The 24,095-nt window shown below is 42.5% G+C and overlaps 1 protein-coding gene across 5 annotated transcripts; it reads right to left on the bottom strand.

The window, feature by feature from the left end:
• Positions 1-1,726: 1,726 nt before the first annotated feature.
• Positions 1,727-22,223, bottom strand: RNF14 (ring finger protein 14). Of its 5 annotated transcripts, none has more exons than XM_030571554.1 (9): positions 22,136-22,223; positions 17,799-17,984; positions 16,984-17,146; positions 13,969-14,120; positions 9,632-10,159; positions 8,856-9,084; positions 6,380-6,552; positions 4,675-4,805; positions 1,727-2,652 (listed from the first exon to the last, which is right to left on the bottom strand). In XM_030571554.1, exons 3-9 carry the CDS (start codon positions 17,135-17,137, stop codon positions 2,595-2,597), a joined length of 1,425 nt encoding a protein of 474 aa, XP_030427414.1. In that variant the 5' UTR covers positions 17,138-17,146; positions 17,799-17,984; positions 22,136-22,223; the 3' UTR covers positions 1,727-2,594. The 5 variants fall into 5 exon arrangements, with proteins under 5 accessions (XP_030427414.1, XP_030427412.1, XP_030427415.1 ...); XM_030571552.1 differs by lacking the exon at positions 22,136-22,223 and adding an exon at positions 22,033-22,129; XM_030571555.1 differs by lacking the exon at positions 22,136-22,223 and adding an exon at positions 21,476-21,513.
• Positions 22,224-24,095: the final 1,872 nt, after the last annotated feature.

Below are 24,095 nucleotides of genomic sequence, written 5' to 3'. Positions count from 1 at the left end.
GTCTTTACCCATTAACTCTCAAAGTTTTATTAGGAATTAAAACATCCTGCAAGGCCATACAGAAATAATTGTAGGGGAGAGAGATGCTAGTGGGTCTGAAAGATCATTGGCAGGCAAAGCTTGAGGGTAAGGATTGTCACCGCCCACTGAAAAAGGCATCTGTGGAAAGAGGAAGAGATGGAAGTAGAACTGGAGGTAAATTCAAGAGTAGTTAAGTTACTTAGGACTCCCTGGATGTGCATAGGACTTCGGTGCTCTTGAAAATTTTACTCTAAACGCTTCACTTAAAAGTTAACTGAGATAAAACAATCAGAATACATTGCTCACTATATGGCGGAACCTAAGAAGTGACGCAAGTCTGGGCTTTCTATACATCATTTTGTCTATTACCACCTCTGGATTTAAAAAGCAACTTGTAAAAATAGGCAGGAAAGCATGTTTACTCAATTCCACAGCCACCTCCTTCAAGCTAGCTTCCATTGTTGCAAGAAATTTAGAATTTCATCCTAAATTTGTGTGAAATTGCACCAGAAAACCCCATTTTTAAAGCAGGTCATACACAGTAAAGAGAGATGCTCCTGCTAGAAAATTTTACAGAGCTGCTGCAGAAAAATTAATATTTTGCTTGGGCCCTATAACAGCTATGGGTAAGATACTGTTAAGTAGCTAGAACTATTCCAGCTTCCATAACTTGTCAATCTTTACACACATACCTAACGCCAGAACTTGGCTCTTAGTCTGATTGTCAAAGACTGTACCATATATTACGGCACTGAGCATCGCAAATTGTCCACAGAAGGAAATGGAAAGTTAATGTCTAGGATGTGAAATCAGCAGCAAAAGCACTGAGCCTAGATGCATGTTCTACAGTTAAAAAGAACAAATCTAAATTTTTAAATAAGGTTTATTCATCTCCCTCTTAATTCATCGTGGCAATATAGATTTACATCCTTTTTACAAAGCTGAGGAACAAGGCTCTTTTGAACCCTTAAAACATGATTTTAAAGGATAAAAACTTACCAGCCTCTTTACTGCATAACATCTCATGCCTATTTCTGCAAATAATGCTTTGAAAACTAACACAGGCAGATTGAGAGAGACTAGGAGGCAGACACTCTCTCAAGATACCAACCATGATAGTGAGTTGTGTAACAGGAATCTTTGTCCCTTCCAAAAATGGACTAAAACTATTTACTCAATTCAGCTAAACAGACATCTAAGTAAAAACTGCATATGAAGAGTTGACCTTGACACTCTGTATCATTACCTAGCTCCTGAGCCATTCAGGCCCTGCTGTCTTATTTTGAAGAAGGTACATTTCTCATTAAAAAGTCAAAGCAGCTGTTTTCTAGCCTGACAGATGAAAAGGTATTTCTAAAAATGTAATCTAAGCACTGTTCTCACATTTAAGACTGCTTGTAAAACTACATGGTTGGGAGATCTGGTTTTCCAATAATTTCTTATTTTGAAGTATGACCGTGTGAATGAATGAGCTAGTTCAGATGGAAGGCTGCCCATTACTCCTGGACATTTATTTAGAGGTCTTTAGCCAAAGGACATAATAATTTCACAAAAAAATTTAATTAGAAATTGGGAAGGAAAAACATGCAGTTAGGGAATTCAAGTCACGATTGTGTACCTGTAAAATTTCAGTTCAGTGTCTAAGGTTGCTTTTCTTTTATTTAAGCACCTCATTAATATTTGAGTCAAGAAACACTGCACACAATTTCACAGGTTGGGCACACAGACTGTTTTAATATCCATCATTATGAAAATAATCACCAGACATATAAATTCCATCCCTGTTAAGATATGATAGCAACAAGAAAATGAATTACTGAAACTGAATCAAGGAGAGTGAGAGTTATGAAAACAGGAAATGTTTGTCAGTAACCTTCTACACAGGACCCAGACATTAGATCCACTCTGTGGTGGAGGGAGGACGGGAGAAGGAGAAGGAATAAGGGGCAAAAATTCTGCAATTTATAAACCTCTACCACCCCAGTGAAGTGTGTCACTGTTAGAGCAGTGAGCCACAACAGAAAAATCAGTTTGGATCCAGATCAGGAAATGCTATGAATGCAACTGGCTCAGTTTCAGAGAGAGAGGAGAAATTCTTACGCTATGTTTAATAGTCTTCCTGCAAAGGGCACAAGCAGCTTCACCAAAGGGCTCCAAGGAGATCACATCTAGCCCACCTCAGTGATAGGAAAGATTATTGCAAAGTATGTAGGATGGAATCCAGAGATCCTTGCAAGGCCCAACTTCCTGGAGAAATTCCCAAACAGAAATTTTTAGGACGTGTTTCAGAAAAAGGGGCACATTATGGTATTTAGAGTTTTCTCAACTATTTTTTAAGCCTTCGGATGACAGTTTGTTCACTCTGTTTAGCACTGGATATGTACATGAGGGACCTAAACCACTAGAAGAGGAGGGAATTGGTCTCTTTTGTTTGTGGCAACAGCATCCAAATGGTTGTGTAAGCAGCCTGCAGTGTGAAGTATTACCACTCATCATATGACAGCAAACAAACTTGACGTAAGCGGAAAAGATTCATTTCTTGTTTCTTCAGCTCTAGGTGCTACAGACCATAATTAGTCTTCATTTTCAGCATCCCAGAAGTCACCATCAACATTCATAGCTTGAAACAACCTGTGAGAGAGGCAAGAATCTGTATTAGGAATCACTGAACAGCAATTTGAATTTGAAACTATGATTTGAACTTTGCAGCTTCTTTATTTTTGTCATTTCATTGAAATGCATGTATTGCAACAGCCAAAGTTGAGTCAAATAAAATATTTTGCATTTCTATATGAACAATGGTATCCTGGTCCATGACTAGGGCTCCTAGGCACTATGGTAATAAAAATAAATGATAATGATAATTAAGCCCCCAGAGAGTAGTAGTATTAATCATTTTTATTATGGTAGTGCCTAAGACCAGATTGGAAGAGAGCCCCATTGTGCTAGGCACTATCCAAACACAGTAGTAGAGAGTACCTTGTCCGGAAGAGTTTACAATCAGCGCTTTGAAGTGCGAGTGTGGTCGGAGCGCCAGCGCTGGGAGAGAGCTCCCCCAGCGCTGCATGTAAACCACATCCTCTACGGATGTAGCTTGCAGCGCTGGGAGCCACGCTCCCAGCGCTGCGGCACTGATTACACTGAGGCTTTACAGCGCTGTATCTTTTTTCACACCCCTGAGCGCGAAAGTTGCAGCGCTGTAAAGTGCCAGTGTAGCCAAGGCCTAAGTAGACAAGGGTAGGAGAACGGGGTGTAACACACAAGCAGAGTGAAAAATGTGATGCAGCAAACACATCAAATTAGTTCAATGATTAATCTATTTTTTGGGGTGTGGGTTTAAATTAGGAGGGAATAAGCTAAATGGAAAGAAAGGAGAAGGGAGACAGAACATTGAAGGGATGGTGGGTAAGGGGTGGGGCAAAGAAGGGGAATTGTGGAGTGAAACTGAGGAGAGGAGAGGAGAGGAGATGGTGGGGAAGGAAGAAGGAGGGTTGGAGCAAAGAGCCAATCAGCATAGGCCAGAAAGTCCAGTCATGAACAATTATCTGAACATAGATCCTTTCCCCATTTTACAAGCAGGCAAATTGAGGCACAGAAAGTAGACGACTTTTGCTACTGACTTTCATATATTCGAGAACAAGGAATAGAACTCAGAAGTCCTGACTCCCATTCCCTCCCATGGAAGCATCAATACAATGTCTAATATTAGAGACTCAACATCCTAGTGCTAATCTTTGAAGCCCAGCTATAAGACAAGACACTGGTTTCCTTAGCTAAAACTTTCTATGATCAAAGGTTTTGTTAAGGCTGATGAAGCCCAGAGCAAAATTTTCAGGAGCCAGTAGCCATCGTGCCTTTTACAGCCAATGCCCTGTTGCTGGGAAGTTCCTACCACTAGAGGTTAGGAAGAGTCCACATCTTGTTGCCTTTACAACATAACGCATGACACTCCTCTTTGCACAGCATTTATTTAAAAAATGGCTGTACAATGACCAGCAACATTTCCTCTGGAGATAAATATTACTGAAAGCAGAATAAGCAATGGAGGGATGAAAAATGTGGTCTTAGTATTAATTTGATATGACACTTACATACCACAGTGAGGGTTATATTATACATGCCCAGAAAGATTTGGGAATGAAATATAATTTTAAAGAATTCTTCAATCCTGCTTGATTAGCAAAACATTCCAAGACACAGAATGCAAGTCAGTGAACCAAGCTTTCATGCTAATACACCTCTCATCCACTTCCCCTACCATCTACCCAAGTAGCAATCATCTCCTCTATTCTTCCACACAATCCCAATGCTGATGGCGTTCGCCTCCAGTTCTGCAGTTCCTTTAGAGCTGCCTTCCTACATATTTATACTAGATTCACCATTGTGATAGCTGAGCAACCTATACATGAAAATGAACCATTCCAACAACAGTGAAAAAAAATCCCTCAAAGGCATACCATATTTCAAATTATATCTGAAAATATTGTATTCTTTTGCCTACATCTCAAAATTTCTCTCATTTGTATTTAAACTTTGTAACTAGCTATGTAATTAAGTGAAAAAATTATTTGGGGAGGAAGGGGGGCTGGCAAGAAAAATGCTATACAGATGGAGCTTGTATTGTGTTTGAGGGCATATATTGTGAATACGTACCGGTTAAAGCATGGGGAGGATGTATCATTGAAGTGCCTATATGGGTTCACCCTAGACAGAGAACCCATACAAAGCCAGCAGAAGTACTGCCTGCAGCCAGTGCATGTCATCTTGTTACAACCATCTAGTTTCTGGTGGGGGAAACAAACAAGGAATAGCTGTAAGAATCAACCATATAATATATATGGAGATATACCTCTCTCATAGAACTGGAAGGGACCTTGAAAGGTCGAGTCCAGCCCCCTGCCTTCACTAGCAGGACCAAGTACTGATTCTTGCCCCAGATCCCTAAATGGCCCCCTCAAGGATTTGAACTCACAAACCACTGAGCTATCCCATCTCATGTCACTTCTAAGCCTTCAAACCTGCCTTTCTGCAACATCAGCAATCAGTATGCGACAAACGACAGAAATGTATATTTTCAGAAATGGAACATCTGTACAGCATTTTACCACATCACACCATCTTTGACAGACTACACAAAAATTTAACTATAAAAGTTTTTTTAGACTGTTTACCCACTGTATGACTAAATGAACAATTTTATTCAAAATAAATAACTTTTCATCACCAGTTATTTCATTCAACAATAAGGTCACCAGCTGGGTCTGAGCTCCATGCGGACTAGCCACTAAAGAGGGGACCTAAGTTACCTAAGACAATTATGCCAGACAGTTACACAGCTATTTGTTAGACAGCAGTATAATACTACATCAGGATTCCTGGGTTCCATCTCTGGCTCTGGAAAGGGACTGGCACATAGATAGGATAATCAAAATACATCGTTTTGGCATATTCAACCTGAAAGGCAGTGTTGCAAAGTGGCTAAAACTTGATTCTGCTATATTACAGACCTCTGTTTTCTTCCCAATTCTCCTTGAAGTGACTTGGGATAATCTGTTAATTTATTTGCACAATGGGAGACGAATACTTGACTGCCTTCTAGGGTTGGGATACAAGGCCATGGTCAATATTCAAGTCTGAAATGGATGGAAATACTAACAGCAATCAGTAGAAGTGAAGTTTGAAATTATGGTCTTTTGGCTCCCAGCTAGGTACACTTTTGCCTAGTTTACAGAATATTTGGTGGCAAAAGAATCTCCCTGGTGTCTGTGGAACACTGCCTGCCTTTGTGGTATAGGCAGCCTGATTCAACCAAATTGCAAAATGGACCATAAAAATCTAGTATCCTTGTGAGGTCTGTTGCATGTCCTCACTTCAATCCGGTTTCAGGAGATGTGTACCCACAGGAGGAGTTCTCTCTTACTGTAATGCCAACTGCTTCTGCTGGCTGCAGAAGTGAGGACAAGCTCTATTACAAGTGTAAGTCTACAATATTGGTGAATGTCCTTCTCTGTTTGTGAACCAGTAGCCTGTGTCACAGAAGCTTTATTTGGCTGCATTACTAAACACGCTGGAATCCTCACTTTTTCTTGAACTGTTTGTTGGCAATTACCAGCACCTGGGGAACTACTGATAAATACCTTTAAAAACTGAAAATACCTACTTTTTATTAAATGTAATACTCAAAAGTAAGACTAGAGTAGCCAGTAGCAGGGATGAGGCACAAATGGAATCATATGGAACCTACGAATGAAAGTCGTAATTCCCTGGCACCGGTCCCCGTAGTGAATTGCATTAGCAACATACCACAGTAACAATTAAGAACAAGTGTCATTCTCCAAGTTTGGCCCAATAAACTCACCTCTATAGGAGTGCCACAACAAGGGCAGGCCTTTGAGTTCTTTTCTAGCCATTTTCTACTTTCCACCTCCTCAAGGGCTTTCTGAATCACTCTTTTGCCATAGCGCTGCTCCAGAAATATTTTAGTGGCCTCATCTGCTTCTTGGTATTCATTACGCAAAGCCATTAGCTTTTCTAAGGAGTGAAATAAAGACACAGAAAAAAAACATCAGCCTTACATACCGCACTGCATATGGAAGTCACACTCTTAGCTAAGACGGTGAGCCAAACTCATAGTAAACATAATCCGGGAGATTCCAAAGACTGCAAGGGTCAAGAGGATCCCAATAACCCTGAGAGGAGAATGAGGCAGTGACAGCCACCCAGAAGTTCTACCCAGCTGCTGATACTAGTATAATCTACCACCTCTCAGCTGTGGAAACTCCAGGACCAACAAAACAAAACACAACACACCAGGAACAAGTACTTTATTTTTTTTAAACACGTTGTGTTTGAGATTCTCAACAAGATGCTCCTTGTACTATTTCATAAATATCTGCTCAATATGCAGCTACAGTTAAAAAAGCAAACAAAATGATAGGATGCATGAGGAACAGAATGAAAGTTTATATTGAAAATATTGCAATTCCATCATATGAATCACCTTCCCTGGGAATGCTGTGTTCCAGTCACTCTACTTGAAAAACCTTAAAGTGGAAATAAAAGGTTTGTGACCAAAACAATTACAGGCATGGAAAAAAAATTCATATGACATGAGACTGAAAAGATTAGGATTGATTAGTTCAGAGGGGAGATAAATAAGAGTGTTCACGATACAGGTATACAGAATGAACAGTAGAAAGAAGGTAGATAAGACACTTGTCTTTACCCTCTCTTGTAATAAGGATTGTCAATAAAATTGAAATAGGTAACATATTAAAAATTGATGCAAGGAAATATTTTTTGCTAACACCATACATTTAGTGGAACTCCATCACAAGACATCAAGGCCAAATGCTCAACAAGATTCAAAAAAAGGAATGGACATTTATATAGATAATATCTTGAGTTACATTAGTATGGATTTTAAAATATCTGGAATATAAACCCTCATGCTTCATGGCATATGGGTAAACTCCTCAAAGGCTGGAAGAAACTTCCTGTGGACATGTGTCATAAACAGATAGCTAAGGGTTAATGTCTCTTTCACCTGAAGCACCTGACCAGAGGACCAATCAGGAAACCGGATTTTTTCAACTTTGGGTGGAGGGAATTTTGTGTCTGAGTCTTTGTTTTCTGGCTGCCTGCTTTCTCTGAGCTTTGGAGAAGTAGTTTCTACTTTCTAGTCTTCTGTTTCTAAGTGTAAGGACAAAGAGATCAGATAGTAAGTTATATGGTTTCTTTTCTTTGGTATTTGCATGAATATAAGTGCTGGAGTGCTTTGATTTGTATTCTTTTTGAATAAGGCTGTTTATTCAATATTCTTTTAAGCAATCGACCCTGTGTTGTGTCACCTTAATACAGAGAGACCATTTGTATGTATTTTTTCTTTCTTTTTATATAAAGCTTTCTTTTAAGACCTGTTGGAGTTTTTCTTTACTTCAGGGAAATTGAGTCTGTACTCACCAGGGAATTGGTGGGAGGAAGAAATCAGGGGAAATCTGTGTGCGTTGGATTTGCTAGCCTGATTTTGCATTCCCTCTGGGTGAATAGGAAAGTACTTTTTGTTTCCAGGACTGGGAACAGAGAGGGGGAGTCACTCTGTGTAGTTTCACAGAGCTTGTGTCTGTGTATCTCCCCAGGAGCACCTGGAGGGGGGAAGGGAAAAAGGATTATTTCCCTTTGTTGTGAGACTTAAGGGATTTGGGTCTTGGGGTCCCCAGGGAAGGTTTTTCAGGGGGACCAGAGTGCCCCAAAACACTCTAATTTTTTGGGTGGTGGCAGCAAGTACCAGGTCCAAGCTGGTAGCTAAGCTTGGAGGTTTTCATGCTAACCCCCATAATTTGGACGCTAAGGTCCAAATCTGGGACTAAGGTTATGACAACATGTTATTCCATAAATGTCCACTTTAGGGTTTCTTGCACCTACCCTCAAGTGTTTGCTACCAGCCACTGTGGGAAACCGGAATGTACCCTGTGTATCATATTTCTTTCTAAGTTATCAATAACCATTTTGCTTTTAAAAACCTAAAGATATACAAATGGGTATAGTTAGCAACTACAATGCCATAACCACAGTTCTTCTTAACTGTGTCATTTGTTCATCTAACTTGTTGCAGCATATCTAGACATTCAATTGTAAACTCTTCAGGGCAGAGGCCAGCTCTTCAACTACGTTTAACCTCTTATCCTCATTAGACAGAGAGTCCCACCACACAGACAAAGATGTCAACTCACTTACCCCTAGAAATGTTTCTGAGTATCTACTTAATGTCACTGTATTCTAAAATGAAAGCTGCAATTCTCTTTGTGTTCCATTTCCAAAACAGTGCAACTCACCTGCAGTGACTTTACATGGAGAGACTCCATGATAAGTCATTTTACAGACGGTACAGAAGGCATAGTTGCAACTGGAACATATGCCCATGGTGCAACCTGGCTCTTGCATCACTGGAGTCTGACAGCATGGACGAGGACAATATACCACATCTGCCATCAAGTCCAAGCTGGACTGCAGAAGTAGGCGGTCATAACGTGCAAACAACTCCTCTCCAACCAGTTCCTTAACCTAAACAAAAGGATAGAATAACATTATATTTGCTGGATTCAGATGTTCAGTCTATTAGCTCTGGTAGAAAAAACTTTTTAGGACATGGGTACCAACAACTAGTTGAATTTGCTTTAGCACATTTTAAACATGACTCTCATTCTGATCAGGAGATTACTGCAATAATCAAAGAGAAAGTATGCAAGTTATTGATAATACTCTAATTAAATCTGCAGCTTCTGTGCACAGTCATCTTAAATATGCTGAAGAAGAGATTCACTAGCAATTCAAATCCTGGGCACTGACAGTCCCATAATGAAAACAATTAGCACAGTCAATGGGATTGTATTAATTCAAATCGGTGTCCAAGACATCTGAAACTAACAGTGGGGAAAATTGGTGCCAGGTGATCTAATTTTAACTCAGGAGTGTGTAAGTGGCCTCTGGGTAGCATGAAAAGACTCTGTACTTTAATTACTATGGTTTGAGCAAAAATCAATTATATACAATTCAGCTTTAGTAGTAAGCTACAGGTGTGCATGCATTGATTATATACTTCTGCTATTACCTGGCCAGGAGTAGCAACAGAAGAACACTTTGGTTCTGGACAGCTGAGGCAGTGGACCTGACCATCCCTGATCTGAATTTCAAAGTAGTCCTTTAAACAGGATTTGCAGTATATATGCCTGCACTCCATGAAGTACATACATTCACTACCCAGCTTCTCAGAAAAGCAGATGCTGCACAAGAACATCTTACTGTTAAAGCATTTTTTCTGCTGAGCCTGATCAAAGTCCAAGATTTCCCCTATCAGACTTGACAGAGACTCCACATCCTGTACAGCTCTTTCATCAAGGATTTCTTCTTGTGCTGTTGCAGCACCTGCTGAACCACAATCATCCAGCTCAGCATTCAGAGGAAACAGAGATGTCCTGCTCTGCCTATTTTCTTGATGGCACAGTTTTAGTTCATATGGGGAGGTGATGTTCAGGTAAGCTAGTGTTTCTTCCTTAAGAAACTGCATCCAGGCAAACAAGACCACACAGCCTCGGTTCTCTTCCCACAAGTTGTCTAAGTGCTTGCAAAGTGCAGTAAGCTAGAAAAGAAAAGTTTGAGCTTAGAACCCAAAAAGAAACAGCTCCATCTTCCAACAACTCCTGACTCATCTTAGAACAATTTCCCTCTCATATGGTACCTTTTAAAGCAGCTTCAGATTTCAAGTTTAGGCCACGAACCCTAATTTAGTTTAATAAGGTCTTTGTTGTTTGTACTCATTGGGAAACTGTAAGAGAGCATCACTTTACATCCTCACTTGATCACTTGCTGACCTCCAAAGCATAAATCCTCAATCTACACCTTATGCTATACAGAAAAAGTTAACTGCATTACAAAATATTAGAAAGTATTGCAAGTAATTGTAAAGAAATGTAGATTTAGAAATAAAAATTATATGATGTGATAAGTAACATAGATAACACAGTTCTATGCGCTTTACTGTATGGATTAAACAACATTTGCTTCAAGGTGATCTAGCTAAAATATTTTTAAAATATGTCTGGTGCCCGGCCTTTTTATGTTTAAAGAAAGCCTGAATTTGTTTTCAAGTCTCTCTCCTGTTGGATTTCCCCCCAGAAATATCAAAAATGTCAGGTCTTGTCTTCCCTGTTTTTAATTGAGGACTCAACTATACGCTGGGTGGGATTTTTGTTTGGTTTTTGAGCCCTGAGTTGTCAGGGTGCTCAATCTTAAATGTACATTTCCTTCCAATTGTTCCCTCCATGTCTGAATTAAATAGGTACACAGAACAGAAGTTTTAAACAGTCAGTTAAAATCACTTCCCTTTTCAAATCAGTTTTCACTTGCTTGATAATCTGATATCCAAATTGGTCCACAGAATCTTCCAGGAAACATGGGGTAGGAGAAGGCCTCATTTCAAAAGCAAAAAACATACATGAAAAACTAATTTTGAATATCTTGCCTTCTTCATAAATCATAAGGCAGAAAAAATTGACACCTAATTTCCCACCAGCTTTGCAGTCATATTTCAATTTATAAATTAAAAGCCACCTGTATCATAATCAGAACTCATTTCCTTTGAAGTGAATAGGTAAGAACACTAATTATTGCTAGACCTATATTCTGATCTAGATATTTTGGGTTACAGGAGGAAGTTATTTTTAGTGAACAACAAAAACAAAGTAACTATGATGCATATTTACAATCTCAACTTTGAAGTTCTGAGTTTAATGAAAGAAGTCAGCCTCATTATCCTGACCAGACTAAATGTAGCACATTTGGAAGCCAATTCAAGATTCAGCCAACTACTCACGTCTGGTTTTAAGAACAATGCTTTAAGTGTTTTATCATCTGATGTACTTTAATGGTGTTATTTAAAACATTAAAATCTGTATATACAATAGATATTACATGCTGTATGAATTAGTGCAGGCATTTGCCTTTTGGACTTTCATTATCAAACCCTGAACACATTCTAATGTTGTGTACTGGAATAGACATCTGCTTTGTACCAGAGACTTCCCCCCTTCTACTTCTCTCTGACTTGCAGTGAAATTTTAGTATTCCAGTTTCCTTAGTAATTTAAGCATAGTTAGGATATGAGTATTCTGCTTATCTTGCAACTAGCTTTGTTTGTTGTGAGTGTTAGTTCACTAGCAGCAGTGCCCTTTGAAGACAGTCTGAACTCTTGGCCGATTAGCAAGTTTCCATTCATAACCTTTAGTTCATCTCTTCCAAATTATACTAACCAATCGCTGCTCATGCATTGAAACAGCTCATGCTACAATTACTGCATGTTAATTCAGACAACAATTATTGCTGTTTCTGTAAAAGTCAAGTTAACTCAAATGTGATCACCTCACCTGAGTGCACATTTCCCAAAGACTAAAAACTGGACACGTTAATTGGATGATGTTTGCTCTGAAAAAGCCTAATCTATGGAAAGAAACCGATTCTCTGTCTTCCTCCCTGATATCTTATACAGCAGGCTATAGAAGGAAAATAAATGGTAACTTTAATAACTCAACGTATAATTTACAAACAAGGGACACTCCTCCACATACCAAGGTTTGTGCTGCTCTTACTAAGTTCTCCACTGCTCAGCAATGAACTCTAGGTGCACAGTCTAGTTGTATGATCAGGCACAATGTTTTGATCACAATATTCAGTGGAATTATTTGTACACTGACTACCACAATGGAGCTGGCCTGTAGATGCTACTGTAATACAGTAATAGCATACAAGAAATAAAAGCCTATGCAACTGAAATTTTAGTTCATTTATGGGAAAAAAAATCTAGATGACATGCTTGTTTCATATAAACTTACTTCCGCTCAGCAAACAATTCAACAGATATAGCTCCATGTTAGACAATTTTTATTCAAGGGATACCAGCTATTTTGCAAATACCCAGTAACATTAGAAATAGTTAATGCAATAATAAAGAATTCAGTTGGAAGTATCCAGATGTGTTACCCACTGTAACCAAACACACTGGATGCATTCTTCCACCTATGAAAAGATATGGGTTGTTGTCCTGTATAATCTCACTACCTAATGCAGGTTTTTGGTTTGTGTAATTTTTTAAAAAATGTATACATCTCATACACAGTTAGTTCTGAAAATGTGTTTTTGAATAAGCAAATTCAAAATGCTTTAAAGTTACATTATTTTTATAATCCACTTGCTCTCTTTCTTGCAAGTTTGAAATTGAAATGTCCTCAGTGAAGACTGCTCTCTAGCCACATGTGCATCCTGGATTGTTATTTTTGGATTGCTCACAAATGCTGGGTTAATAGCATCACATGTTTACTAACATCAGAAAAGGCAGGTTAAATTCTGGGGCTAACAATCCTAACAGCATCTCTTTAATCTAGTATTGCCTTTATCAGCCTTTGGATCTCAAGATCTTTAGGTGCTATTGATAGAGCTACGCCTCTCTTCAGAGATTTTAAAAATACATATACTTGTGTTCTTTCACTAAAAAATTTTGTTCAAGAAAATATTTTACAGTATCTTACTCTTAAATAGTAATTAAAAAAAAAAAGGTATTTCAAGAAGAATGTTTATACATTAATACCTGCCCTTCTTAAACAGTGGAAGGCCCCTGAGTCTCATGAGACACAATACAAAAGATTTTCAGATACAGGCTGTATTTGCACAGCACAGTGTATACATATTCACATATACCTACGCTATAATGCACAGGATATAAGCAGAGATGAAACAGGACATCAAATCACTATGATTGGGATTTTCAAAAGTGCCTAAAGGCCAGATTTCCAAATAGGTGCCGACAGATGCAGATAAGCACCCAGTAAGATTTACAAAAGTGCCTAAAGCAAGTTAGGTGCCTAATACCCATTGAAATCAATGGGAGTTAATCACCTAGGGACTTCTAAAAATGCCACTACGCATCTCTGTGCATCTTTAGTACCTTTAAAATTCTGGCCATAAGTGACTTAGGAACAGTCATATTTTCAAAAACGACTTCAGCATTAAGAGGCTATGTTTCATTGACAGTCAGTGGGACTTAGTCACTTAAATGCTTTTAAAAATTTTACCCTAAGTGATTTAGAAGCCTAAATTCTATCGATTTTCTATGAGACTTGTGCATCTAAGTAATTAAGATTCTTTTGAAAATCCCATCTTTAAGAATCTTGCAGCATGAAGAGAAAAAGACTGTTGGCAAAGGGCAAAAACTACTTCTTACACAATTCATTAGAAGTATGTATTATATTTCATGATGCTAATTGTTTCCTCCAACTGAACCTGGATGTTGAAAGCAAAGTTCTATCCAACTATTCCTTCACCTGCTGCATTTACAAGAATTTTTTTTTTATGTTCCTGAAAGGTACAAGAAGTGCCAAAAAGATTTTTAAACCAAACCTGGGTTGGGGAGAGCCACTTGCTGCTGAGTGTGAACACAGGCGGAGAGACTGATGGGTAATCTGGCGGGAGTTCAAAATTCAATACAAGTGGAGGCAGAAAGCAAATTGTGTATTCAAATCCTCTGTTCTGGAGACACTCTGTGGGACTTCCTGAACCAAAGACAATTGATTGACACAAGTTGAGAAATAGACAGAGAGATCAACAGAACGATGATTATAGGTGTTGCAGCCTAATGAAGTTTTAACTGTTAGATAAAGTTCCCAAGAAACCTCTTTTCATTTGATAAATTTTTAGTTTAACTGCTTTACTCAGACTTAAGTAAACAATGTGCCTTTTTAGTGCTAACATTTCATAAACAGTTGTGTGCTGGAGGCTGAATCAGTGAATATTGACTTTGCTAGTACTATGATCTGTCAGATAAATCACAAACCAGATAGTCTGGAAAGGCAAATCCTCAAGAATAAGGGTAATTATACTTTGTTGTATAATTGAACAAGAAAAGGAAGAAGCCTCTCTAATTGTGATCCCTTATCACTGACAGTTTTCCTTAGAGAAAAAGCATATTCCTATTTCAGAGGTCTTTCCAGAGAAGCGAGTGTCTAGTGGACAGAGCACAGCATTGTGGATCTGTCACTGTTCCACTGTATGACCTTGAGCAAACAGCAGTTAATAGGTAAACTGAAGCAGAGGCACCTCTGATGGAGTTAATAACTACTTCACAGACTGGGAAGCTTAAAAGGACACAATTAACTTGAAAAATAGTCAAATTAAAAGCGGAGTTAAAAGTAATTTCAAATCTCTCTGCCGAATGTTTAAAAGTGTGGTTTTGTTATTTGTGTTGCTGAGTTTGATCCATACAAACAAGGGAAACTGAATGATTGCATAGGAACCAAGGAAGCCAGCTACACATGCACAATGGTGTCAAATAAACAAATTAAATCACCTGAACAAATACAAAATAATATTTTCTTGAAACTGATAGTTATAGTAATGCTTGGTGTTACTTGCAACAGTAGGCAATTTTTTGTCCAAAGAGAAGTATCATATTTAAATTGACAGTGTTTTTTAACTAATATTTCAAAACCAGGGGCGTCTCTACGCACCAGAAAAACAAGCAGGTGCTTGGGGTGGCAAATTACCAGGGGCGGCATAATGCTGGGGCCCCAGCTCCGACCTGAGGCAGTGTCCTGGGCTGGATTCCGACCGCTCTGTTGTTCTCTGACTGGGTGCCGCCGCGGCTGTGCGGCAGGGCAAGAGGTGCCGGCTCAGTGGGGAGCACGTCCCTGCCGCTCTCCTACGGGCAGTGGCCAGCCCCCTCTCCGGCAGGAGGCAGTAGTGCAGCCCTGCCCCGGTCGCGGAGCGTAGGGGGTGGCAGCAGAATGTGGCGGCAGGGCGGGCCGCTCCTCCAGCGCCGGCTTCAGGCACCTGCTCAGCTTGTCTCCACCTCCATCTCCTCCTCCTCCCCCTTGAGCCGCCTCCTGCCCAGGGAGGGGAGCAGCAGCCCGAGCTGATCTGAACTTGTGCCACTGTGCAGGCCGAGCCCGCAGCTGGCTCACAGGTGTCCCGGGGAGTGGGAAGCCCGGGCACGCTGCCCTGTAATCACCAGCCGCTGGCTGCTCTGCCCCAGGCCCCAGTAGCCAAACCCCGCAGCTGCCCCAGCTCACTCCATGTGAAAGCTAGAGGCACTGCCCCCTACCCGGCTGGCTCAGTCCCCGGCCACACTGCGGGGTGACTGCCCAGGACTCTGTGGTGTTGCTGAGGCTGCTCCAAGCCAGGCTCCCTGGGGTCCACTCCCCCTCCAGCCCTAAGCCAATGTGAGAGCCTGGCCGCAGCCCCGCTCTCAGAGCCTCCTCCCCTTCTCGCACTGCATAGCAAGATGTGGGACTGTGCGGAGGGCTGCTACAGCCATTTCAGACTGGAACTGGGGCCGGGGGAGTGGAGGTGATTGTGCCCTGGCTCGAGAGACCAGGCAGCCCCCTCCCACCCCCCACCCCCCCCACAATGCCTGCTGCTTGCTCCTGCTGGCATGGAGCTGCGACGCCCAGCTCCAGAGGACAGCACCAAGCCCACGGGCATGCTCGTGGGGAAGGAGAGACAGGAGGCAGAGCTGTTCAGTGTCTCCCACGCAGCTCCAGGCCCCTCTGGCTACTTGGCAGCGACAGCCAAGCTGGGTAGCCTGCCAGCAGTGTGACTTGGTTCAGCCCGCACAGACCACATGAGCCCTGGGGTTGGCGCCGACGTCCTGCCTATGCCAAGGCCTCTGGCACAGGGGCCGCCCTAGCTCTGCCCAGACAGACACGGCCCAGTTCACTCCATGGTCAGCCCAGTGAGTAAATGAGTACACTGGTAGGAAATTGTTTTATTTCACCAACTACAAACTCTGTTTTCATTTTTTTTTTTTTAATTTAAAGAGTCAAAAACAAAACAAAAAAAAAAACCCTGCAAAGTGCACACGCGTAAAAGCCAAAAAAAAGAAAAGAAAAAAAAAAAGCCCTGTTCAAAACACAGTCTCAGATGAAAGGCACAAAAGAAATGCAATACAATGTAAAAGCACATCAGATGGACATGAAAATAACACTTAAAGACTTAGACTACTTTGCTCCAAGGGTCCCCCATCGTCTAATGAATGCTCAATTCACACAAAAATATTCCAACTTTAATTTAAAATATTTTAGGGGGAAAAAAGTATTTGGAAACACTACAGATGAATTCTCCTTAGCAAGTAATTTAGACAAATCATTAAAAATTCCATTCTAGGAAGCTACTATATTTGAAATTTAAAAGTCCACCCTCTTTAGTTTTGATCTTAAAGCAAGAACAACACTGTGAAGTTATAGGTAGGTACGTGTGATACCCATCCCAGCTGGAATTTGTGATAAACTGTTCATGACCTCAAAGTTCTAAGAAGAAAAAATGAAGACTGTTTGGGTAACCACCTTTGGAACACGTGTATGAAAACAGACTATTTTAATGAAACCTAATTTCAAGATAATGCAAAGCATCTGGACTCACCACTCACAAATATTTTGAAGTTTTGGGGCAACTCCAGACAAATTCTTGTTTCTCCTCCTTGGGCAGAGTCTGCCCTCTTAAATTCATCTTCATCATAAATACTAGCTAGAGCCAGCAGCTCATCCTCCTGAGCTTCCTTATCTTCTGAAGACATTTAACTTTTCTGCAGAATTAAGAAAATCAACCAAAAAAATCAGTTAGGACTAAACAGAGAAGTCTAATGGTTTGTTAATGTATATATTTAATGTTATTGGAATCAAATTTAGAAGAAACAATAAAACATGAAAACACTACTGCACATGTTCTATCATTTGGTGGCAATTTTAAAGTTATAAAATAATGTCTCTCTTCAAAACTTTGATAATGAGAGACCAACTCTTAGAAAGTCAGAGGCTGAAGAACACTGTAGATTGAAATATGCAATGGAGTGTTAATAGTATCAAGATGGCACTTTGTTAATGCTTGAGATGGAACCACAGACCAAAGAAGGGACAAAGACAGGAGGGGGAAAAGAAGTAGTAACAGTGTAGCTCTTTCAGTAGACTGACTATCACCTACATGCGTCTGACGAAGTGGGTATTCACCCACGAAAGCTCATGCTCCAATACATCTGTTAGTCTTTAAGGTGCCACAGGACTCTCTGTTGCTTATCACCTACTGGGTACATCTAAAAATGTATTTTAGATTACAATTATTTCAAATGACAAGCAAGAACACACAAACCCCAAACAGACATCATGTTGGTGCATTTCTATACTGTTTCAGTAAACAATTTAAAGGAGCTTTTTAAAAAAAAACCTTTGCAATTTAATTACCTTTTCAGTTACAATTGCAAACCAGTAGCAACTAGAGTTACAGGTACTGTTAGTGACCCAGCACAGACACTGCTCATTCTTCAGCGGGAACTGGGAGTCACAAACTTTTTCCGTGGGAAAGCAAAAAGACTGTAGGTTCTGTTGCCAGGGCAGACATGGTGAGGAAGCTCAGTATTTGTCTGCTGCCTATAACAAAAAATTAGAGAGATTAAAATCCTCACAGCATTTCCATGATGAGCTGCTCTCATCAACTGTTTCACTCATGTGAGCCTTGGCATGCACACTCAATGACCTAGAGTTTTTTTGTTTTTAAAGCTCCCATAGTACACATCTCAATTATGTATGTTAGCCCTGATCCTGCAACTGGATCTATTAGTGCAGACCCATGGGCTGAGCACAGTCCTACTGAAGTCAATGGGGTTCCATGCTAGTGGATCCAATTGCAGGATTGGGGGCTTACCTTATTATAGCTCAGAAAAACTGCTCACTGGTAAATAGTGATGGGTCGGAGGAGATCTGTTTCAAACCATTTGAAGTTATCCATGAGATTCAAATAAGTAAATAATACTTTTGAAAAAAGTCCATACTTGTATACATCTATCTTTGTTAACATAACCAAGAAAGGTGCATTTTAAAAAAATAAACACAGGAGAGATACAAGTCCAATTCAAACCCTTACACACTAGGAAACTCAGAGTTTTAATTATTTAAATCTGAAATCACTCCTTTCCTTTAACATACCACGGTACCTAGCATATGAAGAACTCTGCTAACTCTCACTCAGCTAATGCAACAGAATGACAATTCTCTGAAGGACCTGCACGGTCTCATCATGCTTCCAAACAAAACAAATAAAACATAGTTTAAGCTACAACTCTCAAAAGCGATGATTAAAGTACATTTTGTGATACAATGACCTTGATTTCACGACTTGTTTACTTATTAATTTGCTATGGGCCTTTCAATCATCAGAACAAATTAGTGAAGTTCAGCTGTAAAAGACTGACTGTGTCTTTCTGGTCTCATGCTAGCCTACACTGCAACCAGAGGCATAATTTACATCTTGTGTAGATGTATCCAGGCTAGCTTTAATCTAACTACCTTACTTCAGGGTATGTCTACGCTACAAAATTAGGTCGATTTTATAAAAATCGATTTTTAGAAATGGATTTTATACAGTCGATTGCATATGTCCACACTAAGCGCATTAAGTCGGTGGATCATGCCTAGCATCGACTTACAGAGCAGTGCACTGTGGGTAGCTATCCCACAGTTCCCGCAGTCTCCGTTGCCCCCTGGAATTCTGGGTTAAGCTCCCAATGCCTGATAGGACAAAAAACACTGTCGTGGGTGCTTTGGGGTACATTTCATCAGCCGTCCCTCCCTCCATGAAAGCAACAGCAGACAATTGTTTTGCACCAGACACCAGGGCTGCACATCAGAAAGGCTTTGAAAACGTTTCATGACTAGCCAGGCATTGGTGTGACAGTTGTCTGTGTTTCTCCTTGATGCAAACCCACCCCCTTTGTTGATTTTAATTTCCTGTAAGCCAACCACCTTCTCCCCTTAGAAACAGAGTAACTACTATTTTGAAACCATACATTCTTTCTTTATTCTGGGGCAGAGGTCGGCAACCTTTCAGAAGCAGTGTGCCGAGTCTTCATTTATTCACTCTAATTTAAGGTTTTGCATGCCAGTAATACATGTTAACTTTTTTAGAAGGTCTCTTTCTATAAGTCTATATTATGTAACTAAGCCGCTGTTGTACGTATAAGTAAATAAGGTTTTTAAAATGTTTAAGAAGCTTCATTTAAAATTAAATTAAAACGCAGAGCTCCCCAGACTGGTGGCCAGGACCCAGGCAATGTGAGTGCCACTGAAAATCAGTTTGTGTGCCGCCTTTGGCATGCGTGCCATAGGTTGCCCACCCCTGTTCTGGGGCGATTGCATGGACACCTGTGCTGCTGAGTTTGTCATGCTGACCAAAACAGAAATGAAATTCAAAAGTTCCAGGAGCTTGTCCTGTGTACCTGGCTAGTGCATCGGAATTCAAAGTGCTGTCCACAGAGGTCACAATGGAGCACTCTGGGATAGCTCCTGGAGGCCAATACCATCGATTTGCATCCTCACTACCCGAAATTCGACCCAGCAAACTCGATTTTAGCGCTACTCTCCTTGCCGGGGAGGAGTACAGAAGTGGATTTTAAGAACCTTTTAGGTCAATGGAACTGGGTTGGCTGGTCATTTTTAAATCGACCTAACACAGCTAAATTCGACCTAACCCCATAGTGTAGACCAGCCTTTGAAAGCAGCAAGGACGTAGTGGTTTGGGCTGTTGAAACCCACTGTGGTCCCCTGGCTATATACTTGCACTACTAGCCCACACTGACATGTCTGTGCTGCTATTTTACACAAGCTGAAAATTACATCTTGATTGCAGTGTAGATATAATCTCAGGCCTGGTTTACACATACAAATTAGATCAACCTAGCTACAGTGCTGTGCTGCAAGAAGTCACATGTTTGAGGACTATGGCTATGTTAACAGAAGAATTCTTCTGCTGACCTAGTTATAACCTCTGAGCGGTGATTTAACTACACCAACAAAAAAATCCCTTGTAGAAGTGTCTACACTAGAGTGGCGCAGCAGCAGCACCGTAGCTGTGCCGCTGCAGAGCAAACATGGCCTCAGGCTCCTGCAACACTTAGGCCTTGGCTATACTTACAATAAAGCAGCCCCTGGTGCCCTCGCTCACTCTCCGTTCACACTGGCAAGGTACATAGAGTGCTCTGACTCCGCAGCTCACCACTGCTGGTACTCCACCTTGGAAAGTGGAATAACATTTGCTGTGCCTCAGCACCAGTGTGAATGAGGTGTTGTGTTACTGCGCTCTGATCAGCTTCCGGAAACGTCCTATAATCCCCTTAAGTCAAGTGGCCACTCTTGTCTTTGTTGTGAAATCAGCTGCAAGAATGCAGAAATGCTCTTTCAAAGCTCCTTTTCGGAGAAGCTGGCTGCTTATCAGCTCCGAAAAAAACCAAACATTTACTGTTTGGGGGGGGGGAGGGCCTGAACTTACAGGACAGCATGCTCACACACTCTCAGTACCCCAAAAACTCCATTCTCCCCCTCCCCGCATACACACAACACACTCCCCGTCACACTCCATCCCACCCACCCCCATTTGAAAACATGTTGCAATCACTTGCATGCTGGGATAGCTGCACATAATGCACTGCTCCCAATGTCGCTACAAGTGCCGCAAATGGGGCCATGGCAGTGTGCTTAAAGCTGTCTCTGTGGCTAGACCGCAGTGCTTTCCCTACTGCACTCTACCCAGGTGGGTTTAACTCACAGCACTCTACATCTGCACGTGTAGCTATGCCCTTACTGCTTGTCTTTGTTGCAGTTGTTATAACGCAAGCATTGCCCCTAACACAACACCTGTCCATGCACAAAGACCTTAACTCAAGTGCAGTGACATTTTTAACTCAAGTTGGCTGGCCCCTGAGGGGATACAGCTGAACTCGAACCACCTCTCAGCTGCACACGCAATCACACTGTGCAGCTCCCAGTGAAGCTGCTCTTGCTGGAGCCATTAACTCCAGCGTAGACAAGTCGAGGTAAGGCCACAGAGCCCACAAACTCCAGAGCAGTGTCAGACACAGAACACGCACCACACCCAGGGTAAAGACGACTCTCACGGGCACAGGTGAAAGGGCGGTGAGATAACGAGAAGGATCAGAGAGTGTTTGAAGGGAGACTTTCGGCCTGGGAAGTGCACCCCTAGCAGGTAACCCCAATGGGACTTAGGATAGGAGAATCAGGCCCTTGATTCTTAGACAATTTCCCAACCCTTTTTCCAGCCAGCCCCTCTCCCCGTACCACTCTCTCCCCCCACCCGGCCAGCCCCTGCCCTCGCCCCGCTCCCCACTATCACCCACCCCCTCTCGCTCCCCATCGTCCTCCCCCCCGCGACCAGCCCCTTTCCCCGCCCCGCTCACCACCATCCCCGTCCCGTTCCCCCCAGCCAGGTCTTCTCCCCCCGTCCCCGCTCCCCGTCCCGTCCCCCCCGGCCAGCCCCTCCTCCTCCTTCCTTTAGCCGCGCACCACTTCTCACTCTTACCCCAACACACCCCTACCCCTCACTGCTGCCCCCCAGCCCTTGCTCCAGGCCGCCCCCCTCCTCGGTCCTGCCCTGCCGTCACAGCGGCCCCATATCCCGGCCTCTCACCTCCGCGCTCCCCAGCCCGCACGCTCCGCTCCCAGCGCCGGGCCCAGCCGAGGCGCAGAAAGCGGTCGGGCCTGGTCCGCGGGACTCCCTGTCCCTCTCTCACCTGGGCCGCGGGCGGCCTCCACCCTGCCCGCCCCTCACCGCGCAGCCGGGCCCTAGAGCGGCGGCCCGGGCCGAGCTCTAAGCAGCGCGGCTCGGAGCCAGCGCCCCCTAGAGGAGGGAGGCGGGCCCGGCGGGGCGGCACAGGGCCGCCGGTGACCCTAGGGTGCGGGGAGCCGCTGGTCGGCGGGCTGCGCGGACACGCTGAGGGGAAGATCCGAGCGGCTTCGCCTATGCCCAGCCCGCGCGGGCCCCGAGCTCGGTTTCCCCGTAGCCGTGAGAGCAGGGGCGGAAAGGAGCTCGCGTGCGCTCCCGCTGGAGGTTGCCAGGCGACGGATTAGGAAGCGTGCGGCGTGGGCCTTGCCTGCGGGTCGCCCCGGCCTGGCCGCGCCTGGGCCCTGGCGCACGGAGCGCTCGGTATTAAGCGGCCGGGCCCGGGGAGTAGGAACGTCTCCGAACAGAGCAACTCCGCGCAGCAAGAGCCCCTCTGCAGCCGCAGACGTGGCTTCAGTTTAACCGATGCTGCGTAGAGCTCGGTCCGTGGTTCTCCGAGCGAGCCCCGCAGCCGTGGGACACGCCGTTTAACAGGCTCCACTCGGAGCGCCGCAGGGGACTACCTCCGACTGCGTGCAGCCGCCGCTGTTTGGGACCCACTTCTCAAGTCGTGCCCGTGGCTTGAGGGGTACAGCAGATCCCCCTAGAGTGACCAGATGTCCCGATTTTCTAGGGACAGTCCTGATTTTTGGGTTTTTCTTATATAGGGTCCTATTAACCCCACCCCCCCCCCCGATTTTTCACACTTGGTGCCTGGTCACCCTAGATCCCCCTCTTAGAGCAGCAGGTCACAGGCCAGCTGTCCTCAGAACAGGCATTTGAGGTCATTGTAAAACTAATCTGAAATGTGCTGTTGCGACATTAAATTAAAATAGATAATGAACTGAATTATAAATGTTTCTAATGGTAGGAGCTCTTCATTTTGCAAAATTACCAAAGGTAGAAAAGGAATCCCATCAGATATTGCATAAACTCAAAAGCTTGTTTCACTCGCTCAACGGAGTTGGTAATATCTTTTGTTGGACCTCACCCGTCTTATCTCTCCACTATCCTGAAACAAAACTCTGCTTAAATTATCTCACTCTAAGCAATTGTGTTTTAATGTTAGGTTACTTAAACTTAAAAAAAATCAGTAACTTTAACCTATTAACACACAGGCCCAAACTCAGGCCCTTCAGTGCAGAATTTTCAAGGTGAAGTTGATTTAGACATGTAGTCCTATTGACTTCAAAACAGTAAATACTGATAGGATACAAGTTAGTACTTGAAGCATTTCATTTTTGTGTAAATCTGATATATCAGAAAGGGATGGTGATTGTAAGTAACTGGTTTGAGCATTGGCCTGCTAAACCCTGCTTTGAACAGGGGGTTGGACTAGATGACCTCTTGAGGTCCCTTCCAACCCTAATATGCTATGATTCTTTTTATTTACTAACTTTGAATCTGCTGCTAATACAGAAATGTCTGTACATCTAGGTTTACTCAGCTTGAGCAGTGCTGTTTTCCTTGTAAGCCTGGTTCTCCCAGTGCAGTTCCTTAGGTAATCTTGCCTATTAGACAAACTCTTTAGGGCAAGGTGTGAATTGTGGCATCTGCCTACACTATGAAAATACTTTTTGTATTGGTTAAAATACTAATCTTATGGGTGATATTGTCTGTTGCCTTTGCTAGCTCCACTAATTGTGGGTGGGGGAGGGAGGGAGAAGAGAGAGAAATCAAATGAATATGATTCTGTAGGTTGTTTTTTCTCTTCACAGTACACAAATGGTTTTCAGAAGTCCCAGATTTCAGCTACAGCTAGCATTTACAATTTACTTAAAAATTTGAGTCAAATTATGCTGCCTTTTCAAAAACAGAGCATGTTCCCAAAAATAAGACATCCCCTGCCCCACACATCTTCAGAAGATGAA

The sequence above is a fragment of the Gopherus evgoodei genome, chromosome 8 (genome assembly GCF_007399415.2).
Source record: "Gopherus evgoodei ecotype Sinaloan lineage chromosome 8, rGopEvg1_v1.p, whole genome shotgun sequence".
In the NCBI taxonomy this organism is placed as follows: Eukaryota; Metazoa; Chordata; order Testudines; family Testudinidae; genus Gopherus; species Gopherus evgoodei.
The sequence above is the reverse complement of the archived record's forward strand: the minus strand, read 5'-3'. Positions and strand labels throughout refer to the sequence as shown.